The 23549-nt window shown below is 49.1% G+C and overlaps 13 protein-coding genes across 13 annotated transcripts; 6 read left to right on the top strand and 7 right to left on the bottom strand.

The window, feature by feature from the left end:
• Positions 1-965: 965 nt before the first annotated feature.
• Positions 966-2479, bottom strand: EJ05DRAFT_509430 ((S)-2-hydroxy-acid oxidase). Its single transcript, XM_033748096.1, has 3 exons — positions 2231-2479; positions 1279-2162; positions 966-1232 (listed from the first exon to the last, which is right to left on the bottom strand). Exons 1-3 carry the CDS (start codon positions 2334-2336, stop codon positions 1080-1082), a joined length of 1143 nt encoding a protein of 380 aa, XP_033602165.1. The 5' UTR covers positions 2337-2479; the 3' UTR covers positions 966-1079.
• A 311-nt stretch (positions 2480-2790) lies between these two features.
• Positions 2791-3997, bottom strand: EJ05DRAFT_474778 (uncharacterized protein). Its single transcript, XM_033743672.1, has 2 exons — positions 3882-3997; positions 2791-3826 (listed from the first exon to the last, which is right to left on the bottom strand). Exons 1-2 carry the CDS (start codon positions 3913-3915, stop codon positions 2958-2960), a joined length of 903 nt encoding a protein of 300 aa, XP_033602164.1. The 5' UTR covers positions 3916-3997; the 3' UTR covers positions 2791-2957.
• Positions 3998-4132: 135 nt separating this feature from the next.
• On the bottom strand, positions 4133-5211 carry EJ05DRAFT_307252 (vacuolar ATP synthase proteolipid subunit). Its single transcript, XM_033740659.1, has 5 exons — positions 5093-5211; positions 5024-5036; positions 4836-4965; positions 4486-4746; positions 4133-4435 (listed from the first exon to the last, which is right to left on the bottom strand). Exons 1-5 carry the CDS (start codon positions 5110-5112, stop codon positions 4350-4352), a joined length of 510 nt encoding a protein of 169 aa, XP_033602163.1. The 5' UTR covers positions 5113-5211; the 3' UTR covers positions 4133-4349.
• Positions 5212-6954: 1743 nt separating this feature from the next.
• EJ05DRAFT_474775 (uncharacterized protein) lies at positions 6955-7864 on the top strand. Its single transcript, XM_033743671.1, has 2 exons — positions 6955-7147; positions 7200-7864. Exon 2 carries the CDS (start codon positions 7263-7265, stop codon positions 7740-7742), a length of 480 nt encoding a protein of 159 aa, XP_033602162.1. The 5' UTR covers positions 6955-7147; positions 7200-7262; the 3' UTR covers positions 7743-7864.
• A 67-nt stretch (positions 7865-7931) lies between these two features.
• EJ05DRAFT_474773 (uncharacterized protein) lies at positions 7932-9061 on the bottom strand. The gene has a single exon (XM_033743670.1). It carries the CDS (start codon positions 8909-8911, stop codon positions 8054-8056), a length of 858 nt encoding a protein of 285 aa, XP_033602161.1. The 5' UTR covers positions 8912-9061; the 3' UTR covers positions 7932-8053.
• Positions 9062-9079: 18 nt separating this feature from the next.
• EJ05DRAFT_531229 (phosphoethanolamine) lies at positions 9080-11025 on the bottom strand. The gene is made up of 5 exons (XM_033749012.1): positions 10903-11025; positions 10724-10832; positions 10552-10669; positions 9664-10504; positions 9080-9613 (listed from the first exon to the last, which is right to left on the bottom strand). The coding sequence occupies exons 1-5, from the start codon at positions 10954-10956 to the stop codon at positions 9245-9247; spliced, it is 1491 nt and encodes a 496-aa protein (XP_033602160.1). The 5' UTR covers positions 10957-11025; the 3' UTR covers positions 9080-9244.
• A 1080-nt stretch (positions 11026-12105) lies between these two features.
• On the bottom strand, positions 12106-12460 carry EJ05DRAFT_474771 (uncharacterized protein). The gene has a single exon (XM_033743669.1). The coding sequence runs from the start codon at positions 12357-12359 to the stop codon at positions 12111-12113; it is 249 nt and encodes an 82-aa protein (XP_033602159.1). The 5' UTR covers positions 12360-12460; the 3' UTR covers positions 12106-12110.
• A 139-nt stretch (positions 12461-12599) lies between these two features.
• Positions 12600-14582, top strand: EJ05DRAFT_307128 (uncharacterized protein). The gene is made up of 2 exons (XM_033740658.1): positions 12600-13568; positions 13623-14582. The coding sequence occupies exons 1-2, from the start codon at positions 12820-12822 to the stop codon at positions 14329-14331; spliced, it is 1458 nt and encodes a 485-aa protein (XP_033602158.1). The 5' UTR covers positions 12600-12819; the 3' UTR covers positions 14332-14582.
• A 1956-nt stretch (positions 14583-16538) lies between these two features.
• Positions 16539-18144, top strand: EJ05DRAFT_307093 (uncharacterized protein). Its single transcript, XM_033740657.1, has 2 exons — positions 16539-17175; positions 17221-18144. The coding sequence occupies exons 1-2, from the start codon at positions 16927-16929 to the stop codon at positions 17929-17931; spliced, it is 960 nt and encodes a 319-aa protein (XP_033602157.1). The 5' UTR covers positions 16539-16926; the 3' UTR covers positions 17932-18144.
• Positions 18145-18408: 264 nt separating this feature from the next.
• On the top strand, positions 18409-19183 carry EJ05DRAFT_498909 (uncharacterized protein; the record flags this gene model as incomplete). The annotated part of the gene is made up of 3 exons (XM_033746750.1): positions 18409-18495; positions 18552-18738; positions 18807-19183. The coding sequence occupies 3 exons, from the start codon at positions 18409-18411 to the stop codon at positions 19181-19183; spliced, it is 651 nt and encodes a 216-aa protein (XP_033602156.1).
• Positions 19184-19448: 265 nt separating this feature from the next.
• On the top strand, positions 19449-20985 carry EJ05DRAFT_307069 (eukaryotic translation initiation factor 3 subunit F). Its single transcript, XM_033740656.1, has 3 exons — positions 19449-19817; positions 19876-20588; positions 20638-20985. Exons 1-3 carry the CDS (start codon positions 19713-19715, stop codon positions 20846-20848), a joined length of 1029 nt encoding a protein of 342 aa, XP_033602155.1. The 5' UTR covers positions 19449-19712; the 3' UTR covers positions 20849-20985.
• Positions 20986-21266: 281 nt separating this feature from the next.
• EJ05DRAFT_484627 (uncharacterized protein) lies at positions 21267-21772 on the bottom strand (the record flags this gene model as incomplete). Its single annotated transcript, XM_033745356.1, has 2 exons — positions 21267-21658; positions 21715-21772. The coding sequence occupies 2 exons, from the start codon at positions 21770-21772 to the stop codon at positions 21267-21269; spliced, it is 450 nt and encodes a 149-aa protein (XP_033602154.1).
• A 448-nt stretch (positions 21773-22220) lies between these two features.
• Positions 22221-22645, top strand: EJ05DRAFT_437340 (DUF1242-domain-containing protein; the record flags this gene model as incomplete). Its single annotated transcript, XM_033741784.1, has 2 exons — positions 22221-22330; positions 22474-22645. Coding segments are annotated over 2 exons (282 nt in total), but the record flags the coding sequence as incomplete, so codon positions are not given.
• Between the last annotated feature and the right edge of the window lie 904 nt (positions 22646-23549).

Below are 23549 nucleotides of genomic sequence, written 5' to 3'. Positions count from 1 at the left end.
AAATATCAGTTACAATTAGCAGTGCAGGGCGAAGTAGTCACCAACGCATCTCCAACGCAAAGTGCCCTAAGTTTGACTCCAGGTGACTGTATCCATGATCGCTTCTGTGATTTTGTCTTTGTTTGTGTAATTTATTGTCCAATTGGGTTTGCACACCGTTGTGTTACTTTTTGAAGCTGCAAGGACCGAATACTATAACGAGCGGAACCATAAACTGCCTACGGTTCATCTTTTAACAGATAGATATATATTCGTAGACGTATAAAAGATACCACGTTTCGAGAAAACAGTACTTATCCTATGGTTAATGGAAGGCTATAGAGAGAAGATCCACCAAATTTGGTCGAAGTTCATATGACTTCCATCATCTACAGAACAAGGCTATTGAAGTCACATATGATTATATCGATTTTTATTAATTCCGCGAGACCATGACCGGTGAATTGCGAGTTGTCTTAAGAAACTCGAGCAGTAGTCAATTTTACCAAGTGGACCAGAAGAGAGAAGAAGTCATCCAATCAAGAGGTCAAAGATCCAACAGCGAACTTCGATGCGAATGATATCCTGAATATTAGCGATCATACGCTCCGTTCTCCAAGGTCACTTCGTCCGTCATTTTCGTCGGAGCGAACCTCGACTGCTTTTGTCATATAACACTGTGTTAAGAATTCTAGTTGGTCCAGGTTATTCTTTCCTATCGAATCATCCTTTACATTGTATCGAACTGGGTACGATTTCAACGCGAGCATTAACGGAAACTACTAAGTGAAAATAGTTGTTTTGATGGCTAAAGCGAAAATCAGTACTACATATCGGTTCAGAGGGACAAAGTGTCCCTCCTCAATCTCGCCCATTCATGAATTGATCTACCACGTTCAGACTGTTGCGACAATACTCGCCCGGTGGCATAACAGCATAACCAAGGGGTCCCGATCTACTATTGGGTGCGGCAGGCACAAGGATAGAGGAAAGTGATATCTAAAAGTCTACCTATATGCTAGAACGCAGAGGTATAGAGCTCTGGAAACACTCTGGTGAGGTGAAAATCTGCAATGCTATGCCTATATACTGCCAACGTTCTACAGGCGTGCAATGGGCCCGTCACTTCTAACGATTCCTAGAGACGCTGTCGTAATATCCGCAATACTATTGCAGCCAGTTAATTGCATACACGCCTTGAACTCTGCGTACAGCAGGTCAAGCATTTTCTTAACGCCAGCTTCGCCATCATACTGCAAGATGTTAGCAATCAGGCCTACAACTTCCCACGAAACTCACCGCAAGTGCCCATATCACCGGTCTTCCAATCCAACAACACTCTGCGCCTAATGCCAACGCCTTAAAGACATCCGCCCCAGTCCTGATTCCTCCGTCAACATGTACTCTCAACCTCCCCCTCGCTGCCTTCACACACTCCGGTAACGCGTCGATCGTCGCCACAACCCCATCGAGCTGCCTGCCTCCATGGTTGCTTACTACCACTCCATCACACCCATACTCAGCCGCTAGCTCAACATCCTCTGCTGTCAACACGCCCTTGATCCAAACCTCCATTCCACATACACTCCTCAGCCACGGCACCTCCCGCACCCACGAATGCGCGTCCGACGTCATCCCAGTGGCCGCTCCCTCATGCGTGGTCCGGCGCATCTCCGAGCTCGTGATTTCAATATTCGGATACTCCAGCCCTGCAGGACTGCGGAAGTCGTATCGGTGCTCATGATACCGCATGCCTAGTACTGCGCTGTCTGCGGTCAGGAAGATGGCCTTGCAGCCCGCGGCCTCAGCGCGCTTTATCATGCGCAGCTGCAAATCTCTGTCGCGCAGCGTGTACAGCTGCATTGCGTGGTCAATCGGGCCGATGTCTGAGCTGGCGGCGCGGATGTCTTCTACACTGTAGTTTGCGAAGGAGGACACGGCCATGTTGATGCCGCGCGCAGCACAGGCGCGGGTGGTGGCCAGCTCACCATCTGGATGTGCCATGGCCTGGAGGCCGGCAGGTGAGATGCATAATGGAAAGGTGATCGAGCGGTTCCAAAGTATGGTGCTAGGATCCGCGTGGGAGACGTCGACGAGGACGCGTGGGCGCAGGCGGTATTTTCGATATGCAGAAGTATTCTCGTGGACAGTGACTTGCTCGCGGGAACCTGAATTATAAAACTCTGGGAAGAGGTGAGTCAAGTGAGTCAAGTGAATTGGTATTTGACTTATGGAGGAGGGTAATACGGACCTCTGACGATCTCTGAGAGTTTCTTGTCGGCAACTTTCTTGATGTCATCGATGCATAGTATGGGTTTCTTCTCTCTAAGAGGAGTAGGGACTGGCTGGCCAGTCATGATTCGTGATATGACGAACTGTATGATACAAACGAGTGCAGAAAAGAGTACGAAGAATACGGCGAAACTGGGGACGTACACATGTGGGTTCCATTGTCATTACATTTGCCTGAGGACGTGGCACATCCAACATACCGTCCCGTTATCTCGGCGTGCAGTCATACCCTGTACATGACAACGCTCTGCATCCATGCATGCCAGTTGTATTTTAACTAATGGCCCCTTGATGCGGGGTGAGGTAACGTAGCTCATAGATCCATGGATTAGATCTCTTCATTAATACCTAAGACCCATCACTCTTAGTATTCAAGATGTCAAACTATGATTTCTGCATTCAAACTAGCCATAATATAGATATTGCAAGATATATATTTTGTAATACTTTAAATAGAAGAGATATATTATAATATTTGGAGCAGTAGAATTACTTACGTCCTAGACAAGCAATAATGTAGACGGTTCCGAAAGCGGATAAGAGCAAAATCCTAGTCGGGTACAATCAACGCGTCGCGCGTAATGTTTTCTCCTTTCTGTTCTTCACCACCAGAGCACATGTTGTTTCCAATGACTTTTGGCATCATATTGCTTGGACTATACTCAGAGCTGTCAAATCTCACATGTCTATGCTCTCTTCACATAATAACCTCTACGTGGAAAGTGAACCCTAACAGTATTCTCCAGCTCGATCACGGTCTCCAAGTCGTTCAGTCCAACCAATCTACCGACTTGAAGATGCGCACCAGCCTTCGTATCCGAATTCTCGATTGTAACCTTCGTCCCAGGGGGAATCTGAATGTAGTCATTCTCGTTCACTCCACTGTCCTTGGCGCTGTACTCAGCCTTGGTAATCGTCTCAATCGCCTGCTCAGCAGAGATATCCGTATAGGTCCACTTTGGCCAACTGTCGAGCCACTGATGAATCAACGGAAACTCTGCAGCCCCGAATCCTACCTCTTTGCTGAGTTCAAGGTTGCCGAACAGCCATTTTACGACGAACCCGACGTGGACATCTGCGAGCGAGATTCTGTTCCCACCAATGAAAGCCCCCCCTGAAGCTGCAAGAAATTGAGATTCGATGATCTGAAATTGTTCTCGAATCTCTGCAAGACCACTTGGCCTGAGTTCGGCGTAGTCTGGACGTGCTAAATCTGGGAAGATGGTCTCACGGTCCTTGAGGAATTCGGGCGTCAGAGCCGCTGTTGGAATGACGTTCAATGCGCTTCCAAACAGACCAGCACTTCCAAAGGTTTCAAAGGCCTTGTCAGCTGGGTGACTGGGAAGCGCTTTGAAGGTCTTCTGGATCGTATCGATGATCAAGGATGAATCACAATATACGTCTTTGCCGATAGCAAGCACCGGGATTCTACGATAGGTGATGCCCAGTTTCTCCAAAGTTGGTCTCGGTAGAACAGGAGGGACATCGGCGCGCAAAAAGGCTACATTGGAGGCCGCAAGCGCACTGCGAATCTTCTGTCCATATGGAGAGAAATCTATCAGTCGAGATCAGCAACGCAAGTCTCCTTCACAACATACAAAGACTCATACCGTAGTCAAATGCGACTATGGGTTGCGAAGCCATCGTAATGCCTTATTGACAAAGCGCTTTCTAATGTTGCAGGGTCTTAAAGATAGCTAACCCATTGACTTGTATTCGATCCCGGCTACCAGGTTGATATAAATTCCTCAATATCACCCACAGCAAGCCTACTGGCGGGGTAATTCGAATACGTCAATCCTCTCGACCGAAAACGACCGAGATCCTTCAGTGGTTGATCGTGCCCCTCCGATTGCATCATAATTTAGCTTGTTAGATAGTGTGCCGGACAACTGACCGGCTCAGCCATCCACCACCTCTGACCGATCGGCTCAACACTCCTCCACGTTTATAACTGCTTAGATTATTTCTCTATCAGATCAGTCTTCTCGACGTTATCGTAGAACATCTCGGCCCTCGTACGACCATGATCGTCTCGCAGTCTGACTTACAATCGCAGTCTGGATCCGACGCATGGCCTACAATCGCAGATCCGCAGCTGTATTGCAATTTACATTCGCTGTACTCGCCACCATCAGCAGCGCGATAATCATGCCGTATAGACCTGTTCTCAAGTTCTTCAGCATATGGTCACACACCTCTCGTTGATCATACCTAGGACTTCGGCAAAAATCTGGATGAGCATCATGCCCACGAACATCCTTGGTTGCTGGCATGTACTTCGTACACCCGCATCACCAGTGATACCGATAGCAAAGCCTGCCCCAAGTCCACATAGTCCAACTGCGATACCAGCGCCAAGGTGTGCAAAGCCAGTGAAGATATGTGTCTCAGGCTTGAGGGCGTTACCGATGAGAACAGCTACAACTAGCCCGTAGATCGAGAGAATGCCTGCCATGATGACTGGAACAGAGTCTGCCGAGCTGTTAGTATTCCGATCAACCTGGAAACACGACATGGACGCAAGCTCTAGCGCCTTCATCTAGAAATGGACTGTCTCTTACTCCTTACTATCTGATCTGGATGCAGCACGCCAGACGCGCAAATGCCGACACCTGACTTCGCCGTACCGTACGCGGCTCCTAAAACACTGAAAACGATGGCAAAAGCGCATCCCATGTTACTGAAGAACGACTGAACGATATCTAATGAGCAACCGCAGAGTTCACGTGTGTCCAGGATGTGAGCTTACCGCATAGATAGGGCTGCGACATGATTATTAGCTGTGAGTATGGCGTATGAAATATCTGAGACTACTGACCAGACATCCGAGGGATACATGATTGAAAAGGCTCCTGTTACACAGCTTCACGTAGCTGTGTACCGTGACACAAGGTAAGCGACTGGAGAGGTTCACTAAAGTAACCAAACAGTTACCGAGCAGTAAATCGCGTCCTTTTAAGTAGCATTAATACGAACTGGTTGCTTCAACGATACATTTGAACGCTGGTCTCTTTTCCAAGTTTGGACGCGTCATCCTCATCCCATGTTGGACGTCAGCGTACACGTCAATTGGTCGTTAAGTGGCTGCCTGGAGGTTACGCGAAGGAATGTCGAACAGGTTCCCCAAATTTCCAACGACCCCCAATTATCGTCGGCTCGGTGCCCTCGCGCCTGAGAGAGCGCGGTCGACAAAAAAACGAGAATGATATGTAGAGCCCTGATGACAATCGCTAGCATGCGCAAATCCGTGCATTGTCCCGCACTGCCTTGTAAGCACTGCCCTAAAGGGGCTTGAGACGATTCTGAGGTTAGAACAAATTGAAGCATAGGTGGTTCCCGGCTTTTTTAGCCAATACTTTCCAAGTTCATGGTCACAGCTAAGCTATGCAACTCGTTACAGATCGTCATGAGATAACATTACTGAACAAGCCTTACAATGGTTGCTCGATTTTAAAAGGGCGAAATGTAATAGACTAAATAGCCTATGCTGTAGATCATGCCAGTCGAGTATGATACCCTTGCAAAGGTCGCGGAAAAGGGTGAACACTGGTCGGTCTCGCGCTAGACAAGAGTCCTTGAGAACAACTTGACATCCTCAGGTGATCCAGAGGACAAGCCTTCACGTCTTGATATACGAGGGGGTTCCGCATGCTGCGACCGACCGACTAGGTCTGTAACCTGAATTCAAATTTGTATCACCTACATCAGTCTGGAAACGAATCAGCATACAAGTATCATGTACTAAGTGTAGCATTCGTTCGTAGTCCAACACTACGAATAGCTCAATAGACTTAGCTCAAGTCGTAACAACTCTCTATGATAACTAGATGCTGGGTATCAAGAACAAAGCTCAAAGGTATGAGACCAATATTCACGTAGTTGGATTTCTACACTTTAGTGCTCCTCATTTCTCTTTCTAGTATTCTTCTACACTCTACTAACCTTCTAGATTAGGCTTCAATATCGTAGTGAACATCACAAGCCAGACGAAGGATTCTAAGACCGCACATTATCCTTGGGTGAACGGTCTCCAGGACAGCGGAACTCGTCGACTAAAGTCGTTGGTGGTGGCAGCCTTTTGAGCAATTATTGAAATTTTACTATCCTATACTCATATGTAGTCCCTCTTCATAGCGGGTGAGTTCGAGAACAATACTCGTCATCGATTATCAATCTGTGATTGCCGCGGCTCTATCCTAGACGTGCATGTCGTTATGCAATTTTACCTTTCTATCTCCATGGTCAATTGGCGTGAGGAAGCGAAGACGTTAGGACTACAGTTCCTGAGATTGACTGATGCTACAATTGACTTTATGCAAGATCATCAATGTCGAAGAATGTAAGGCGTAAACAGAAGACTAGCCGTCTTGGGACGCTGTGCACCGCCACATCCGAGGAAGAATTTATGATTAGTGCCACACTTCAGCCACAACTCTCCCGACAAGCTCGAAATTCCAAGATCCATGTTCAATCTCAAGCGCAAATCATACATCCCGTTCGACTCCGTTCCCGTAATCGACCTGTAGCGATCCTATCACCAATTCCTGTCAGATCTATCAAATCAGAAAGAGCAAGAACCCAACACTGGAGTTCATCTGCAAAAGTACCGCAAAAACTTTATTCGCACAGCTCACATCATGGATATCCGCGTGCTGAGACCATCTGATATCCCGCACGTACAACAAGCAAACATCACCAATCTGCCCGAAAACTACTTCTGCAAATACTACCTCTATCATGCAATGAGCTGGCCGCAATTAAGCTATGTCGCCGTCGACGTAAGTGCGCTTCACTTCGCGCTCACGTGCTCCCCCAAGTCAAACATCAAGCGTATCCCAGATACCAACATGGCACTTCTCATTAATCACAAATATTGAGTCTAGAGCTCCTGTATACGGAACTACCCACTAACATGATGTCCCAAGGTCTCGCACCCGCCCAAATCGCCGTACGACCCGCCCAAGATCGTCGGCTACGTGCTCGCCAAAATGGAGGAGGAGCCGAGCGACGGCGTGCAACACGGGCACATCACCTCGCTGTCCGTCATGCGCACGCACCGGCGTCTAGGACTGGCGGAGAAGCTGATGCGGCAGAGCCAGCGGGCCATGGCCGAGACGTTTTCCGCGCACTATGTGTCTCTGCACGTGCGCATGTCCAATACTGCCGCACTGCACTTGTACCGTGATACCCTGGGCTTCACGGTGGATAAGGTGGAGGCAAAGTACTATGCGGATGGTGAGGATGCGTATAGTATGCGGATGGAGCTGAGTGATTTGCGATTGAGGGACGGGGATGATGGCGAGGATGGGGAGAAGGAGGCGGGGGATGAGGGGGACGAGGTGGGCAGTGCGGGAAAGAAGGGTGATGAGGAAAAGGAGGAGAAGAAGGATCTTAGGAAGGTCAAGGTTGGGAGGGGCCTGGGGGTCGGGGCGCTGGTTGAAAGAGATGAGAGGGGGGTTGCTGCGTAAAGGAAGAGTTGCGCAAAGGCAAAGGGCCGGCTGAGCCCAGATACAGCGGCAAACAAAATAAGAATATTTTCTCTCAGAACGATCATCCCATTAGATACTGTATGACGACGACTCGTAGTAAGATCGATAGACTTATGCATTGTCGCATTCCTAATATCTCAGGGATCCATCCGTGTTTGTGCAACCATTGTGCCCCGGGCTATGCTCCGAGAAATAGATATAGTAATTAGCGCCAGTGCTCAAATTCTTAGAGGGCCTGATAAGGCATCACAGTAATTGAGTGTAGACTATCTCATGCTATATAGTCCGTCTCATCTCTGATCCTTCCTCGGATCGTACATCTGCTCTCCGTATTCCGCCTTCAGCAGTTGTACCGGCACCCTCGCCATATATACCGTCAAATATGGCACCGCTCTGACCTTCTTCCTCTCCGGTAGAACCATCGTCTCAAATGCTTCCTCTTCGATTTCCTCTACCATATTCACATCCTCCGTATCCGCAGTGTCACCACCAAATGCCCTCCCATTGCCCTTCTGCCCTTTGCCCTCTTCTTTCTTCAATTTCTCTTTCAACTCCTCGATCCTTGATCCCACCGCCGAGTACTGAAACCACTTCAGCTTCTCCTTCTCCAATTCCCTCTTCGCAATCTCCACCACGCTAATCATTTTATTCGCCGTGCCGGCTTTCGCCGTCAGCGCCACGACACCGGGCTTCTGGTCCGTCTTGCCAAAGTCAAATCCATTCTCGAGCAAGCCCAGAAGCGATTTGACTTTTGCATTGATCTTGGATCCAGAACTGATGTTCAGTGCGTGTACGTCGAAGCTTTTTTCGAGATTTGTGGCGAGGTGGGAGGGAAGGAGAGATGAATAGCTCGGCGGACCGCTGTGTTGGACGGCTTCTGGATGTTTGGATTGCTGTGAATGAAATTGGATAGGTTGATTGGGGGTTGCGAAGCGGGGCTCCTCGTCGCCATCTGCCCATGGTTTCGCAGCCGTGCGAGGACGGGTGCGGGCGTGGTCGTCTGAGGAGGAGGGATCGCGAGGGTGTGTGCGAGAGGTCGTAGACTCGACGGGAAGTATTGAGGGATTAGCTAATTTCTTGAGGATCGGAAAATCGATTGTTGGATCTTCTGGAGCTTTAGATTTCTTGAATTTGTTGCCTCTCGCCATGTTGGAGCCGCGTGGTGAGTGATCCTAAAAAATTACAAGATGGAGATCAGTGACATAGTATTGATGACTGGTCTTAGAAGCTGCAGGAATGCGGCCGGCACAGCATTGATGTTCAGTCGATTTTTCACCAGGTGAGAGACGAACTTGGTGGATGTAGTAACAGCTGTTGTGACTTTGCCTAAATAGCACTAGTTGTTTCCACCTTCGCGAGCGCGTCATGACGCGAGTCTTGGACCCTTGAAGTTTAAGTGGAATTTAAGTGGGTCAGCCGCCAAAAGAGCAGCAGTGCGTAAGGTTATGCAGCAATCAATCGCAGAAATTCATAACGCTATACTAGACGCTATACATCCTCTCGATCTCGCGGAACTTCCTCTGCCTCGCTGCGTCTTCCTCCATCTGCTCACGTCTTCGCATTGCTTCCTCTCCGAAACCCTTTTCTCCTTTCTTACGCTGCCTCTCTTCATACAGAGCTCTTCCTTTCATGATACGCTCTACTATCTGCCCAGCATTGACATTCTGAAACTCATGCGAGCCAATCTCTTTGAAGATGCCAAGTTCTTTGGAGGTTTTATAAGGATCGAATGTCAGCGGCATAAACGAGGTTGGCCCATGTGCGACTGTATCCGGTACACCGTACGGCAAACTTCTCAGGAAAGCTTTTGATGGGGTGAAAGGAGCTCCGAATACAACGGCGTCCACATGCTGTACCATAGGTCAGTTGTTGTTCACTATCAGCAGTGGAAGAAACATACCTTGCATTGTAAAACGCAGAGTCCTCTTTCGAACATGTTCATGATTGGAAAGTTCACGCCTTTCCAATAGTTTATGACTTCGTCGTCGTGTATGCCAGCAATTAGATATACCGGCGCATAGTCACATCCGGACTCTTGGACTCTCTTATCTCTCTGTTCATCGGCGGTCCATCCTTGCGCTAAAGCTTCCTCAGACTCCGTTCGAATAACGAGGGCTAAGAATTCGGTATGACCGGTAGAGAACAAGTCGAAACCGCCGTCGACGTATACTACTCGCTGTCCAGGCTTGGGCCTCTTGCCCTGCACGAGATGCTTGAAGATTCCTTTCTCCTCACGAACACGCTCGGTTTTGTGCATAGTAGGGGAAGTGGAGTCTTGCGAAGTTGAGGTATCGACACGAGATACACGTCGTTCCTTGGCTGGTCGTGATGCAATCCAGTCCCATACTTCCAATCCAGGATTGAGCCCCGACTCATCGGTGGCATAATCTTTGATTCTCTGGAGCATAGCTGCTGCCTTGACTTTTCGTTCTTCATCGCTTCCATCACCCTCCTCACCAGCAAGGGTTCGTTGGAATGACTTAATGAAGTGTGTCTTTGTGCATAATAACATACGGCCAACGAGGTCGGTCGTCGATATACCCGGGGTTCTCTTGACGACCTTGAATCTGCCAGCTGCCTTCACAAAGCGATAGCAATCTTCCCCGCTGCTATCAGATGTGATATCATCACCATGCACAACAAACTGGCAACCATAATGTGATATCCAGGGTAGCGAGGTAACGTAAGGAGCATGAGGAATGGATTTGGTAGCCCAGCGGCACGCATCCACGGCAGCAACACTGCCACGCTTGTTAGTCCGTTCAGTGGAAGCATGGATTCACCATACCGTTCTTTTAAGTCCATAACCGTTGGACCCTTGTTCTCTAAGATAGATTCATCGGAGTGCACGCCAACGAGCAGCTCCTTGCCCAGTTGCCGAGCTTGTAGCATCGCGCCGGCATGACCTAGACAGTGTCAGATCAAGTGTCTCATCGCGGTTAAGTCCTATATGCTCATACCATGATGCGCGAAGTCGAAGCACCCGTCAATCCATATGCGGTCGTCATCGATGGGAACAGCTTCTTGAGGATCGACCGGCCATTGGCCCGCCTTAGGAACAGACTCCTTCTACGCGTTGTCAGTAAGGTCATGTTGCAAGGGGCGGAGGCATGGAGATATACCGAGTAATTGTACTTACTTGGCTGATGCTGTTTGTTCGCGTCCTGCCTGCGCCGGGTCTTGCGGAAGTCATTTTGCTGGAGAATACGCAAAGCAATGATGGCGGGGCAAGATTGGCGGGGCACTTCGGCGGTGAAAAAGGGCATCCCGATCTACACCACTAGGCAGCTCAAGCTTGATAGCTCTACTAAGTGGGGATAAAATGGGTTGGGATATCAATGATCGATGTTCTGGCCGCGGCTTGTTGCATATGCTTCATATTTAGGAACGAATTTAAGAGTCCATGAACGGTATAAACCAGACAAGACGCGGTTGCTCAGATGATACAACCCGCTCTTGCTTCTTGCGACGCGATCAGGAGCATTGGCCAGGAGTGCAGGCTATTGTTACGGAATGAGTGTGCACCGACCAATTCACAATGTCATCAATTCACTCATAGTCATTACATCTTGACGACTTGAAGGATGATCTCACGAGCGATCGGTAGGGAGTCTGGAGAGCCGGACAATTTGGGGCGGTCCGGGGAAATCCTGAGGGTTTCTCAAGCGTCCAGCTGTATTATATGTACTATACGAGTCGGCTATTATACCATATATCTAAGCCGTCTTACTAAGTAATATAGAACAAACTTAAAGCACGTGTATATCCGTCGCCCGTGAGGTCAAAATCAGTCAAAATCAATCAAAAACACGTGTAATCAGTGTTGTTTTGAAGCCTACGAGGTCAAAATCAGTCAAAATCAGTCAAAAAACACGTGTAATCAGTGTTGTTTTGAAGCCTATAAGGTCAAAATCAGTCAAAAACACGTGTAATTAGTGTTATTTTAAAGCCTATAAGGTCAAAATCAGTCAAAAACACGTGTAATCAGTGTTGTTTTGAAGCCTATAAGGTCAAAATCAGTCAAAATCAGTCAAAAAACACGTGTAATCAGTGTTGTTTTGAAGCCTACGAGGTCAAAATCAGTCAAAATCAGTCAAAAAACACGTGTAATCAGTGTTGTTTTGAAGCCTATAAGGTCAAAATCAGTCAAAAACACGTGTAATTAGTGTTGTTTTAAAGCCTATAAGGTCAAAAAAACACGTATAATAGAGAGAGGGGGAGGGAGGAAGAGAGGGAGAGAGAGGGATAGAGAGAGAGAAGAAGAAGAGGCGGATAGAAGGGTAGCGGATATTACTTCGGCTAAACTATTGACTACATGATTACTCAGTAAGTCTTTGTTTTGAACGTTTAGAACACTAAAATACACTGGACGCTTGAGAAACCCTCGGAAATCCTTCCCTCTAGCACGCCCAAACGAATGCGAACGGCGCGCCCACGCGACAAACACCGGGCACCAAGACTACCTACCGAGCAGCATATTGCCTTTACTTGAGACTCCATCGCAATCGGGAGTTGTTCTGGTGGTGTTGGTGTTGTTGCGATATCAGAAGTCTCTAAGCATATAGGACTTGCTGCGTGAATGCGAAAGGCGCTCATCGGCCTACCCACAGCACAGCAGTTGGCGCGGCACAGACAACACGAACGCTAACGGACACCTAGAAGAATAGTAGCATCAATTAGTATCTAGCAGTAGTGACAGTGACAGACAGTACTGTAGTCATAATATAGATTGATAATAACAGTGGCAGGACCCTTGTGCAAAGAGGTACCATACCCACAGTAGTCGACTGATATTCCCCTGAACCCTCCCCACTGTAGAACGGCGACTGCCCAGTAGTCCCTTGGTAGCTTATCACCAAACCTTGGGCTAACATACCTCCCTCCCGAAGTCCTTAGGCAGGTACAGTCTCCATCGTTAGGTACACACCGCCAGCGCCAACTCACGAATCATAGCCTAGTGCCTTGGTGCCCCAATTTGGTTGCCTTCTTCCCAGGGGTCTGGTCTGACCTTTGCTGGTGGGCCGCAAAGCCCAATTCCTACAAAGGGCGGGCCATTATGCCTTTTTCCGATCAGCAGCAGCGCGTAGGCAGGACTAGGAAGAATTCGATATTTGGCTGGCCGTCGAAAGGCATCTCCTCCATCATCAACACCTCCGTCTCGAGTACCTTGTCGTCCATTCCCAGCGGTACACCAGAGCCTCCCTCTACGACCGACGATTCGGATTCCTATACCTACCCTTCACCACAACCCACCATTGCATCGTCGCGACACCGCCGGAGCATCTCTACTTCACAAGGCGCCGATTCTACCCTGAGTCGCTCTACGTCTCTGCGTTCTTCTTCCACAGTAGGAAGCGCGAGCTTCAGTTCAAACAATCGGGCCCCCTCAGCAGCCGCAACACTGGCACTCTCGTACTCCCCCGAGAAGGGGCTTCCTGGCTCCAATGTTACCCGCCCCGCTCTGTCGATAACTACGTTTGGGAGGAACAGACAGAAGTCGACTGACAACTTGCGAACCTTGAACTCAGATAGCAATGGTGGGCCCTCAAGCTTCTCCAAATCTCCCTTGAGTGCGGCAGAAGCCAATTCATCCGTCGGCATGCAACCAATACCTCTCAGACACAACGCTCCTCCTCCACGTCCACCGGGAACATCACACTCGAATTACAGCCAGAGCAATGGAGTGATTGGACAGGCTACACCGCTTGTACCACCTTCAAATGGCTATAACCCAAGTGTCGTCTTTCAGCATATACATGATTTAGCTACCAAGAGAATATCTACATTAGACTATCTAAGGAAGGCGTGAGTGGTATCGTGGAAGACATCGCAGGCCCCCAAAGCTGACATTGGACATAGCCATGAAGGACGCGTATATTGGTTCAACACTTTGCTCTTCGGCAAGAACGATCTCGCCCGCCTACAATTTTTCGATCCCAAGAAGCTTGGTCGTCGCGCAACGAACTATCTGATACTAGGCTACTCAATACCTACAATCTTAGACTTAAACTCTCAGTCTCCCACAGAATATCTCAGAGCATGGAATACTCTTCTTGTCGAATTCGAGACATATCAGACCAACCACCCACCTGACGGCTCCACACCTTCCTCCCTGACACGAGCCCGACTACCACAAATGTTCAAACGTGCAAACCCTCTCGGTGGTGGCAAGGGACGGCGATCGTCGAGTGCGGCAGACCTCATGGGACTGGGCAATCAAGATGGAACCCCCAGTATCGACATGTCGTTATCGGGAGAAAGTGACCTGCTCCCAGGGGAAGAATACGACTTACTTCTTACGCCAGCGCTGCCGTTTGACCCGGACTTTTTTGAGACGTTCGCGACACTGTGCGACGTCTTGATCGACTGTTATACCAAGGTGATGACCATGATAAATAGCCCGGAGCAGTGTGCGCCTGGCGTAAGCGATCTCTTTGCAAAGGCTGATGCAAGAGTGCGGAAAGTCATAGTGGCAGGCGTTGTCCGCGAGTTCGAAGAGGCGAGTCGTACGGGTGTCAAAGGTGAGATGGCTGGCGTAGGGAAAGTCGTCTTGGGTGGTCTGATGTGAGACATATCTTACCGATGTGTTAATATCCAGGTCGGTCTGATATGAGAAGCATGGAGCAGGCGTTTAATGAGCATTCTGAGGAGTATTTGCGGGACTTAGCGTTGCATTCAGGGGGCTATGGCTATGAAAGGCATGATGGGAGGTATTGGATTGAGCGTGCATTGATGAGTAGCACGAAAGCCATGAGTTGAATGTCCTGACAATTACGATTTATACGAACTCCATTTTGAGCGTGGATGTTTGCTTCGCCTCCAAGACCACATCAAATCAGCCCAAGAAGAGTACGCAACCGAGCTTCATGTGAGAGGTCAAACGTACGCAGATAAAGATGCAGCTGACCCGCCCATACACAAGTGCTCCTTGAGACTCATAGACCAAGCAGAAATGATCCGCCATTTGGCCTATCTGGTCGCTATTCAAGAATTGGCCAGCGTCTCTAGCCAATCTATGCACACAGCAGAGACAACATCAACGATCCAACCATCCGTAATATGCACTTGGTTCAAGCAATATTCCAGCCCCTCGTGGATCTCACGAACTCACACAGGAGAGGGGAGTAGGATGGCCGTGTACACACCGCAATTAGAATGTAGTTCATGTTGCACCCATGTGTGACATCGATGGGCATGTGTATGTATAAACGAACAGGTATATCAAGTGTTATGGCATGTAAGATTCTGTCACCGGGCTGGCATGATACTTGACGACCAGCTATATCTACCTTCAATAGCCACATTTGCTCGTCTATGAGATCCTCACTCTCCAGCAGCGAACACGGACAGACCAGCATGTGTCTTTACGATTTGCATGTAGTAGGTCGTGGCGCGTGTTGTAGATCAATCTGCTTGCGGGTGATCATGGTGTGGACGAAATGCTTTATAGTGCGTGTCTTTTATGGATTTATGATGCCTCTTGTTATAGCATTCATCGGACAGCTTTAATGAGGCACGGTACATTTATTCCCGCAATGGTATATCACCTAGTTATACCCATGTTCGGGAATCCATGTTTGTCTAAAGGGGGGCAATAGCATACACTTTCTAACCATATCTCAGTCACCTACAGCACCCCCTTTTTCACGATACATCACTTTGTCACGGACATACCCACCTTGACGCATACATAAGACTCCATTCGAAACTTAGACTTGATCCCCAGCACCATGACAGTCTCAACATGTTGTCTCCCTTCCTCTCATCATGACCAACAGCCCCAACGTCTCAAAATATCTCCAGCAGAGCGGACAAGGGCGCAGCGATAACTATGAGTATAATCATCGCATGTCGAACGTGGGTTCTGGGGCGAAGGTGTACCTAGAGGCTTGGACACAGGGATTCATCGATCCGTGTGCGAGTTGGGCAGTATGGATGGATGAGCCGTGGGCGCAGGAGTGTTACTCACAACGAGTGGGCTGATTGGAAGCTGAACGAATAGGCTTAGGAAGGAGTACTTGGGTGATGTTCCGGGGTTCTGGTGGAAATATCAAGAAACTAGCTCTAGTTATCTAGTAATCTTTAGATGAGTGTGGGATCTATCCTGGCTATGCTGAGGGGGCACAAGTGGCACATCCCGGGTCCTTCATGGATGCTGATGCTGAGCGCTTGGGGTCAGGACAATGTGGAGGATTTTGTGGTCAGACAGACGCATGAAACGGAGAATTATATGACGCTGATAAAGACAAGAATATGGAGTAGATGTTTCATGATACGCTAGATGAGCTATTAGATGGTGGACTTCGATGTTTCTCCGTAACCATGCTGTGGACGGCGGCATGCGGACGGCACAGTCCAGATAGATGATGTGCACGTCTACCTGCATTCCACTATTTCAACAACTTATCAATTACCAAAAGGTATGTTGAGCCACTCGAATAGCTCATCACTCTACAAATTCCTGCAAGACTGAGGCGTTGAAGACAATATGTCTTCAGCCGGTAAAGTCGTGGCTGCCGGCTGTGCACGCCGCGGGACACAAATTCAGCGACCGTGTTTCTGGGATTGCTGATAATTGTGAATTCTGAAACAGAAAGATAGCATGCCCTTGTCGTCCTATGGTCTGATCGTTGGTTCCGCGACATATGAGACAACAGTAACAGCATCAGCAGCAACATATGACGTCTTCATCCGCTGATCCTGCTTTGGATCCTCTCCATGCCCACGACTCGTTCAAGTGCGAATACGACGGCCTCGAATGGGGACACTGTAGTTGCATAACTTTTATGCTGAATCCAAGGGTCCCGTGAGCCATTCTATTTTCAAGTGTTGTTTCTGAAACATGCTATTCTGAGCTGTAGGCTATGCCGATGATCTGGCCAGTCGGACCCTTGCCATATCACTCCACACCAACAACCGTGCTCCGCATCAAACTCCCTCATATGAAATTGTATAGAATAGACTATTATATCGTTGTTTGTCGCAGGTTGAACATATATAGGTGCTTTGGTCCAAGATATGGCGGGGACTGCAAGTCATGGTCATCGCTAGATACGCTATAGAATCGCACTTATCAAGCCATTAGCTTCTCTCTGTATCATTGCTCCAATAATTGTCGCGACGGTCCGCAGTGTTGCGCAATCTGGATTACTTTACGAATACGATGTCAAATTCCAACCGGGACCACAAGAGAGCTTCATCACTACCAGGACATGACATCAAGCAGTCCCAGATATCAAATGAATATGTGGTACCAGGTCGACTCCTATGGCTTCCGAAAGTGAAGGAAGGCCCGAAAGTTACATTGAAACCTCTCCAGTCGTCGCCTTTCCTCGAGGATGAGGACTACGGCACGCCAGTTGTGGTATGCTCGCGTCCAGCCGAGAGACCGGATTCAGTGCATGTGCATCTCGTGAGTGATCAAATTTGCGTGAACGAGGATTCACTAATGGACCAGGTCGATCTGTTCCAGAACCACAATCTCGAAGACGTCTTTTCCCGTGGTCGATATGCGCTGCATCACCGCCTATCCTATCTCCCAATCTTTCCGTCATCACCACATCCAGATCATGACAAGACGGAGTACCTTCCTTCTCTTGAACTAGCACACGACCAAGAGATTCCGGGAAACGTTTACATCAACGTACGTACCGTGTACTCTGTTGATTGGCGGTACCTCGAGCCCTTCGCACAGACAGGATGTCGATTGGAGCACCACGCACTCACAACGCTACTGAATAGGAGCAGACAACTTAACGGCTACCTGCCTGGTCCTCAAGTTGAATTTACTCGTGCAAGAAGCGTGACTTTGCCAACTAGGGCAAGGGCCAGTACGTACAAAGTTTCCCCTGTCAAGGCCGCGAGCTATCCAGTTCCGGAAGCTTCTCAGGAGAAGCCAGTGAGGGGCCCTAGATTGAGTGTTTCCATTCCGGACCAGAATATGGGATACGGGACAATGCTAAGTGATCCGGGATCTCAGCCGGAGAGGAAGATTCCGCAGAATGAACCAGATCGATTGAACGAGTGCAAGTCTGTGCTTGACTCGTTCGTGGGAACGGCGACGAAGTGGACCGGAAGTCTTCTATCGACCGCATGCTGGAGGCGAACTAGAAAGTGGCATCCAAAGGATGACGTTGGGGATTATCAGAAACTGGAGAGTGCTTATTAGCGATAACGGCGTGCTTGCGTTTCATGGGGGCGTTTTTGTAAAAATGTGTGACAGAATTTTCTTCAGGGAAATTGATTTTCCCTTTTGTACATCGCTTTTATGATTACTTATTTGTTCTTTCCAGCCATTGCCATGGTCGTGGAGCAACATTGACGCGAAGATGAAGAACATCAGCTATGGCATAATAGAGAGGTAACTTAGTTCATGGTCAATCTGTGATGTTAAAAATGACCTTAGTTTCGCGAAATACAGGACTCGCATGTCAAGACGATGGGCCTCGACGGATGAAGACTGAATGTGTTCACAGGAGGAAGAGTCCACAACCTAAATGGGCTAGCGGCTTTTATGGTGACCCCTCGTCATAACGCCCTAAGATACAGCTGGGTAATTATTAGTCCACATCTCAAAAACCTCCCGACTAAAACCGAGGGCTAGTTGTTTCGAAAAGCTCACGGAGCTTAAACATTTGTTGATAGTATGATATCTCTACTTCTCGTAGTTTTCATACTACAAGTCGTAATCTACCTCATCAACACAATCGGCGCAAATACTGTGAATGAGCTTGTAAGACCTACTGCACATCCCGAAGGAAGGTTGGACGAACATCTGACGATAGATAGGCATGGCTGATATACAGCAAGCTCCCTACCAGCACGGCGCACGCGGCACAACAGAATGCGAAACTCAAGGGTGAGGTAGTGCGACTGAAGAAAGAGATGAACGGAGTGAGCGCACAAGACAACTTCTCCAAGTGGGCGAAGCTGCGAAGACAGCATGATAAAGCACTGTCTGACTTTGAGAAGAGTGGTCAGTTACTCTCTGCACTCTACTCCATTATGCGCACACAAGGCCTGACTGTTCAATGATTTCTACAGACAGCTCTATTCGCGCTTTCAAGACAAAGTTTGATACTGCAGTCAAGACCTTTAGATGGGTCAGCACATCTGGTCTCCGCTTCTTTCTACAATTTTGGTATTCGAAGCAACCGCTCTTCTGGATTCCACAAGGATGGCTTCCATACTATGTGGAGTGGCTTTTGTCTTTCCCACGAGCTCCACTCGGCAGCATAAGCATACAGATTTGGGGAATGGCGTGCGTCAGCATCGTCACAATGTCAGGAGAAGCATTGAAAGCTATTTACGTGCTAGCCACAGAGCAGGCAGCCGATCAGAAGAATACCTCTAAAGGTAGGCCACAGGCGGTGCCAATGCAGACATCTCGCCCAGGACCAAAAGGCGAGAAGGAGTTATAGAGAGATGCATGGTTGAGATATGTTGCGATATAGCAATACTTGATCCTGCAAGTCTCCGATCATCAAGCTGTATGACAGCCTTGCTTTGTAGACGTGATGGTATGTCTCCCACACTTTGACACGAAAACTTCCTGGCAATCGCTCAGAGTTCGCAACACGCGTGAGATAGCCGTAGCTTTGGATTTGCTCTGGGCAACAAATTGAACTCGTGACCGTAAGATTAAGATCACCGAGTCTTCGAAAGTGCCCGATAATTTGTAGGAAAAGAAAAAGTTTAGAGCTGGCGAGATTTAAGGAAAATCAATCTGCGCCGGCTGAAACTCGGATCTAACATGATCTTATCGATTATTCTAATTGATCAATTTTGGCGAGAAATTCATAGCGGAGTGCGTGCCAAGATTCCTGCGATTTCGACTCTCCCATTCCCCACCACGACGCAAAGGAGTAGCGCTTCACTCCACGGCAGATTCGAGCGGCGCCAGCGCATACTCCAGACAAGACAATCACCAAATCGAGCTCGACTGCAATCATGGCCGACACAGACTCCTTCCTCCATCTCGCGAGACCGCTTGGTCCCGCCCCAGTCGGCGCACAACCTTCAACCGCCCCTCTTAGTGTAGTCATACAACCACAGGTATGAAACAGGATGGGAGAGACAAGGAGAAGAAAGAAGATCTAACATCGAATTCAAGGCCGTCTTCTCGATCCTCGACCACTCTCTCCGCCGCAACCAAGACCAGGAACGCGTAATCGGAACCCTTCTCGGAGTCCGCAGCGAGGATGGCACCGAAGTCGAGATCCGCAACTGCTACGCCGTCCCGCACACCGAAACCGCCGAGCAGGTCGAGGTCGACATGGACTACCAGAAACAGATGCTCGCGCTTCACCTGCGGGCGAATCCGCGCGAGGTGCTGGTTGGCTGGTATGCCACCAGTGCTGAGCTGAACACCTTTTCCGCCCTCATTCAGAACTTCTACGGTCAGCAAGGCGATGGTACATGGCCGCACCCGGCGGTGCACTTGACTGTCAGCACGGTACCTGGGAAAGAGATTGAGGCCAGGACGTATATCAGTGCGCCGATCGGTGTGACAGCCGAGCGCGCGGCGGATAGCTGTTTGTTCATCCCGGTGCCGTATGAGATCAAATATGGCGAGGCCGACAAGTCGGGTCTTGAGTTGATCGCCGGTGCGAAGGACCGTGAGGACCGGACACAGGGCATGTTGACTGATATCGAGGCTCTTGAGCGTGCTATCGAGCAAGTGCTAGAAATGCTTGAGCGAGTATCAAACTACGTCAGCAATGTTCTGGATGAGGAGACAGAGCCAAGTAGCGCACTGGGTCAGTTCTTATTAAACGCCCTGAGCTTAGCACCCAAGGTCAACCCAGAGGACATCGAGAGGGATTTGTACGTTCACACTTTTAAAATTGTCTTTGCAAATGCTAATAACACCCAGCAACAACCACATCCAAGACGTCCTCGTCGTTGCCTACCTCTCCAACACCATCCGCACACAAATCGATCTTTCGAACCGTCTTGCAACCGCCGCTCTTACTCTAGGCACCGGCGACGCTCTTGGGGGAGACGACAAACAAAAAGGTGGCGACCGAAGACAGAACAAGGGCAACCGAGGACAAAACAACAGAAACCAACAGCAGGAAGCATGAGCTGTAGATGTGTTTTACATATGATACTGGGGGCACTCTGGAGCATAATAATGCATGTACGGATTCACAAGTCCGTGGGCAGGGCGTTCTTAGATTCGAATGGGACAATCCTAAGCTCTCCTGTATTGGTCGTACTTGGATTCGGCCAGCCCAAGAGCGAATTGGCGCCGACTCGGCAGTCCATAGTGCTACATATGAATATTCGAAAGCGCCGTTCCCATAGTGCACGTCTTCTTCCGCGCATCTCGTGTCATGAAATATGTGACGCCATGAAATGCTTAGTCCCCAAAAAACGCCCTATATGCCTTCTCATCTTCGGGAAACCTGCCACTTCCAGGCTCCTAATCACCATCAACTCCCCACACAGAATCTCATCTCTTCCAGGCTCCTAATCACCATCAACTCCCCACACAGTATCTCATCTCTTCTTCGCATCCTTCGCATCCTCCCCGTCTTCCTCGCCGGCACTCTCATCATCCTCATCCCTCTTCCGCTTCTTCCGCTTCCCTTTCTCGCGCTCCGTCTTCTCCTCCTTCTTGCTGACGACCTCCTCGCTGAAGATCTTCTTCTGCTCCTTGATCTGCCGGTCCAGCGCCTGCAGCTCCTCCACCCGGCCCAGCTTCTCCTCGTCCTTGCGCAGCATGAACTTGAAGTCGTCGAGCTTGATCTTCTGCCGGCCCGCGAGCGAGGCCCGCAGCGCCGCCTCGTGGCATGTCTCGATGATGAAGTCTGTGATTATGGCGTCGAGGGTGGCGAGCGTGGGCTGTGGGGCTGGGAGCGGCGAGCCGTTGGAGAAGAGGAATGCTTCGACTGTGTGGGTCTTAGTAAGGGGAGAGGTTTGGGGGGAGGAACATGGAGGGACGGACGGTCTGAGTTTGGGAATTGTTGGCCTTTGTGCCGTTGGCGCATGCGTGGTTCGGTCATGGTGGTGGGTTGGTGGGAGGTGTGCTGATGGATGGATGGGAGTGAGACTGCGATGAGGGTTTGAGTCGTGTATTGGTGTCTCTCCTTCGATGCGTTGTGATCAGTACGAGTGGCGTGGAGGAGGTGAGAATAGAGAAAGCGCTGCTTGCTACGGAAGCGCAGGTCCGCTAAGCGCAAGCTGTGAAGTTGAAAGTGAATAGCCATGACGAAGTCGCAGGTCCAAAGACCTTCTGCGCACGGACACGTCCACCCTTACACTTACTTGACTTGCCAGATCCACATCCAGCAGGTGTCCATCTCACGAACATCACCATACCCTCACACCTTTACCATCAAGCCAGACACATCTGCAAACCACCCCTCAAGCCAATTCAACAATGGTACATACACAGACCCAAGAATCCACCTCGCACACCCTCACACATATCTCAAACTGACACTCAACTAGACGGCCTTCTTCAACTTCCAATCCCTCCTCCTAGTCATCCTGCTCACAATCTGCACCTCGACATACGCGCACTACGTCTCGCCCGGTATCATGGACCGGAACAAGGACGGGTGAGTTTGTCTCCCGTCGTCCCCTCTGCGCGAAACATCACCACCACCACGCATCTCCCATACACAATCAACAGCCAAAAAGAAGAAAAAAGAAAACAACAAGATAGTACAAAATGCTAACCCCAAACCCCCGCAACCACCAGCGCCCTAGGCATATTCTGGAAATGCGCACGCATAGGCGAGCGCCTGAGTCCGTACGTCAGTATATGCTGTGTTGTCATGGCGGTATGCAGTCCTCCACAAGTCCAACCCAGACGTGACATTATCTCTAATGACAAAGCCACCCATCAGGCATCCATCTTCCTCGGCCAATAAACTCATACATACCTAATGTTTACTTTTCAATACATTCCTATCTGAAGCTGAAGCTGAAGCCACCCACACGATACACGAAACACCGACTTCAGCGCCCGACACGCAGGACGACAGCAATAGCACGCGGAATATAGATATACATGTATGATCCAGTAGAAAACCTAGGAGAACGAACGATGACCACGACAACGACAACGACGACCAAGGCACCAACCACCACGAAACCCAGCACCAGCACCGCAAGAACTAGCGCATATATATATATACCTAGCCTTTCCACAATCACGGCATATAACCTACAATGTCCCTCTAGAACGCGGGCGGACGGGTAGGCAGATCTTAAACGACGGCATGGTCCAGTAGCCTGTTTCATCTACTCACTAAGTACTACTATATGGATGGATGAGAACAACATGGCAGTCGCAGGAAGGGTTTGTGTTGTTGGCTTGTGGTGTGCGCTGTGTTGGTGTATGTGGTGTGTGTATACGTATATGTGTATGTGTATGTATACACGCGCGAGGCCTGAATAGGTTGTTGCATTCTGCAAATGAATGAATGAGATGCGAGAACAAAGACGACTAAAACTCAGTGCAGTGACATGAAGGTGAATAGCGTATTATGTCAGAATGGTATGTCGCAACCAGACAGACATCTTTTAAGAAAATCCAACACAAAGCACGCCTCAATCTTACGTTTGAGCCGTGAACTGGCACTCTTCATCAACAACAAGTAGGATGGACATTCACAACTCCGCAAGAAGGAATCACTGCACATAGCTTCGACCTTGCTTTTATGTAGAAAATGCTCCAGATTATCGTATATGCACACCCGTCCTGGCTTCTAATATGTACAAGCGTCCCCAAGATAGGCCGCCCAGGAACTCCACCTAGGCCCAACCTTCTAA

Source organism: Pseudovirgaria hyperparasitica, assembly GCF_010093815.1.
Source record: "Pseudovirgaria hyperparasitica strain CBS 121739 unplaced genomic scaffold EJ05scaffold_5, whole genome shotgun sequence".
NCBI lineage: Eukaryota > Fungi > Ascomycota > Dothideomycetes > Acrospermales > Acrospermaceae > Pseudovirgaria > Pseudovirgaria hyperparasitica.
This window is presented reverse-complemented; position numbering and strand designations above follow the sequence as displayed.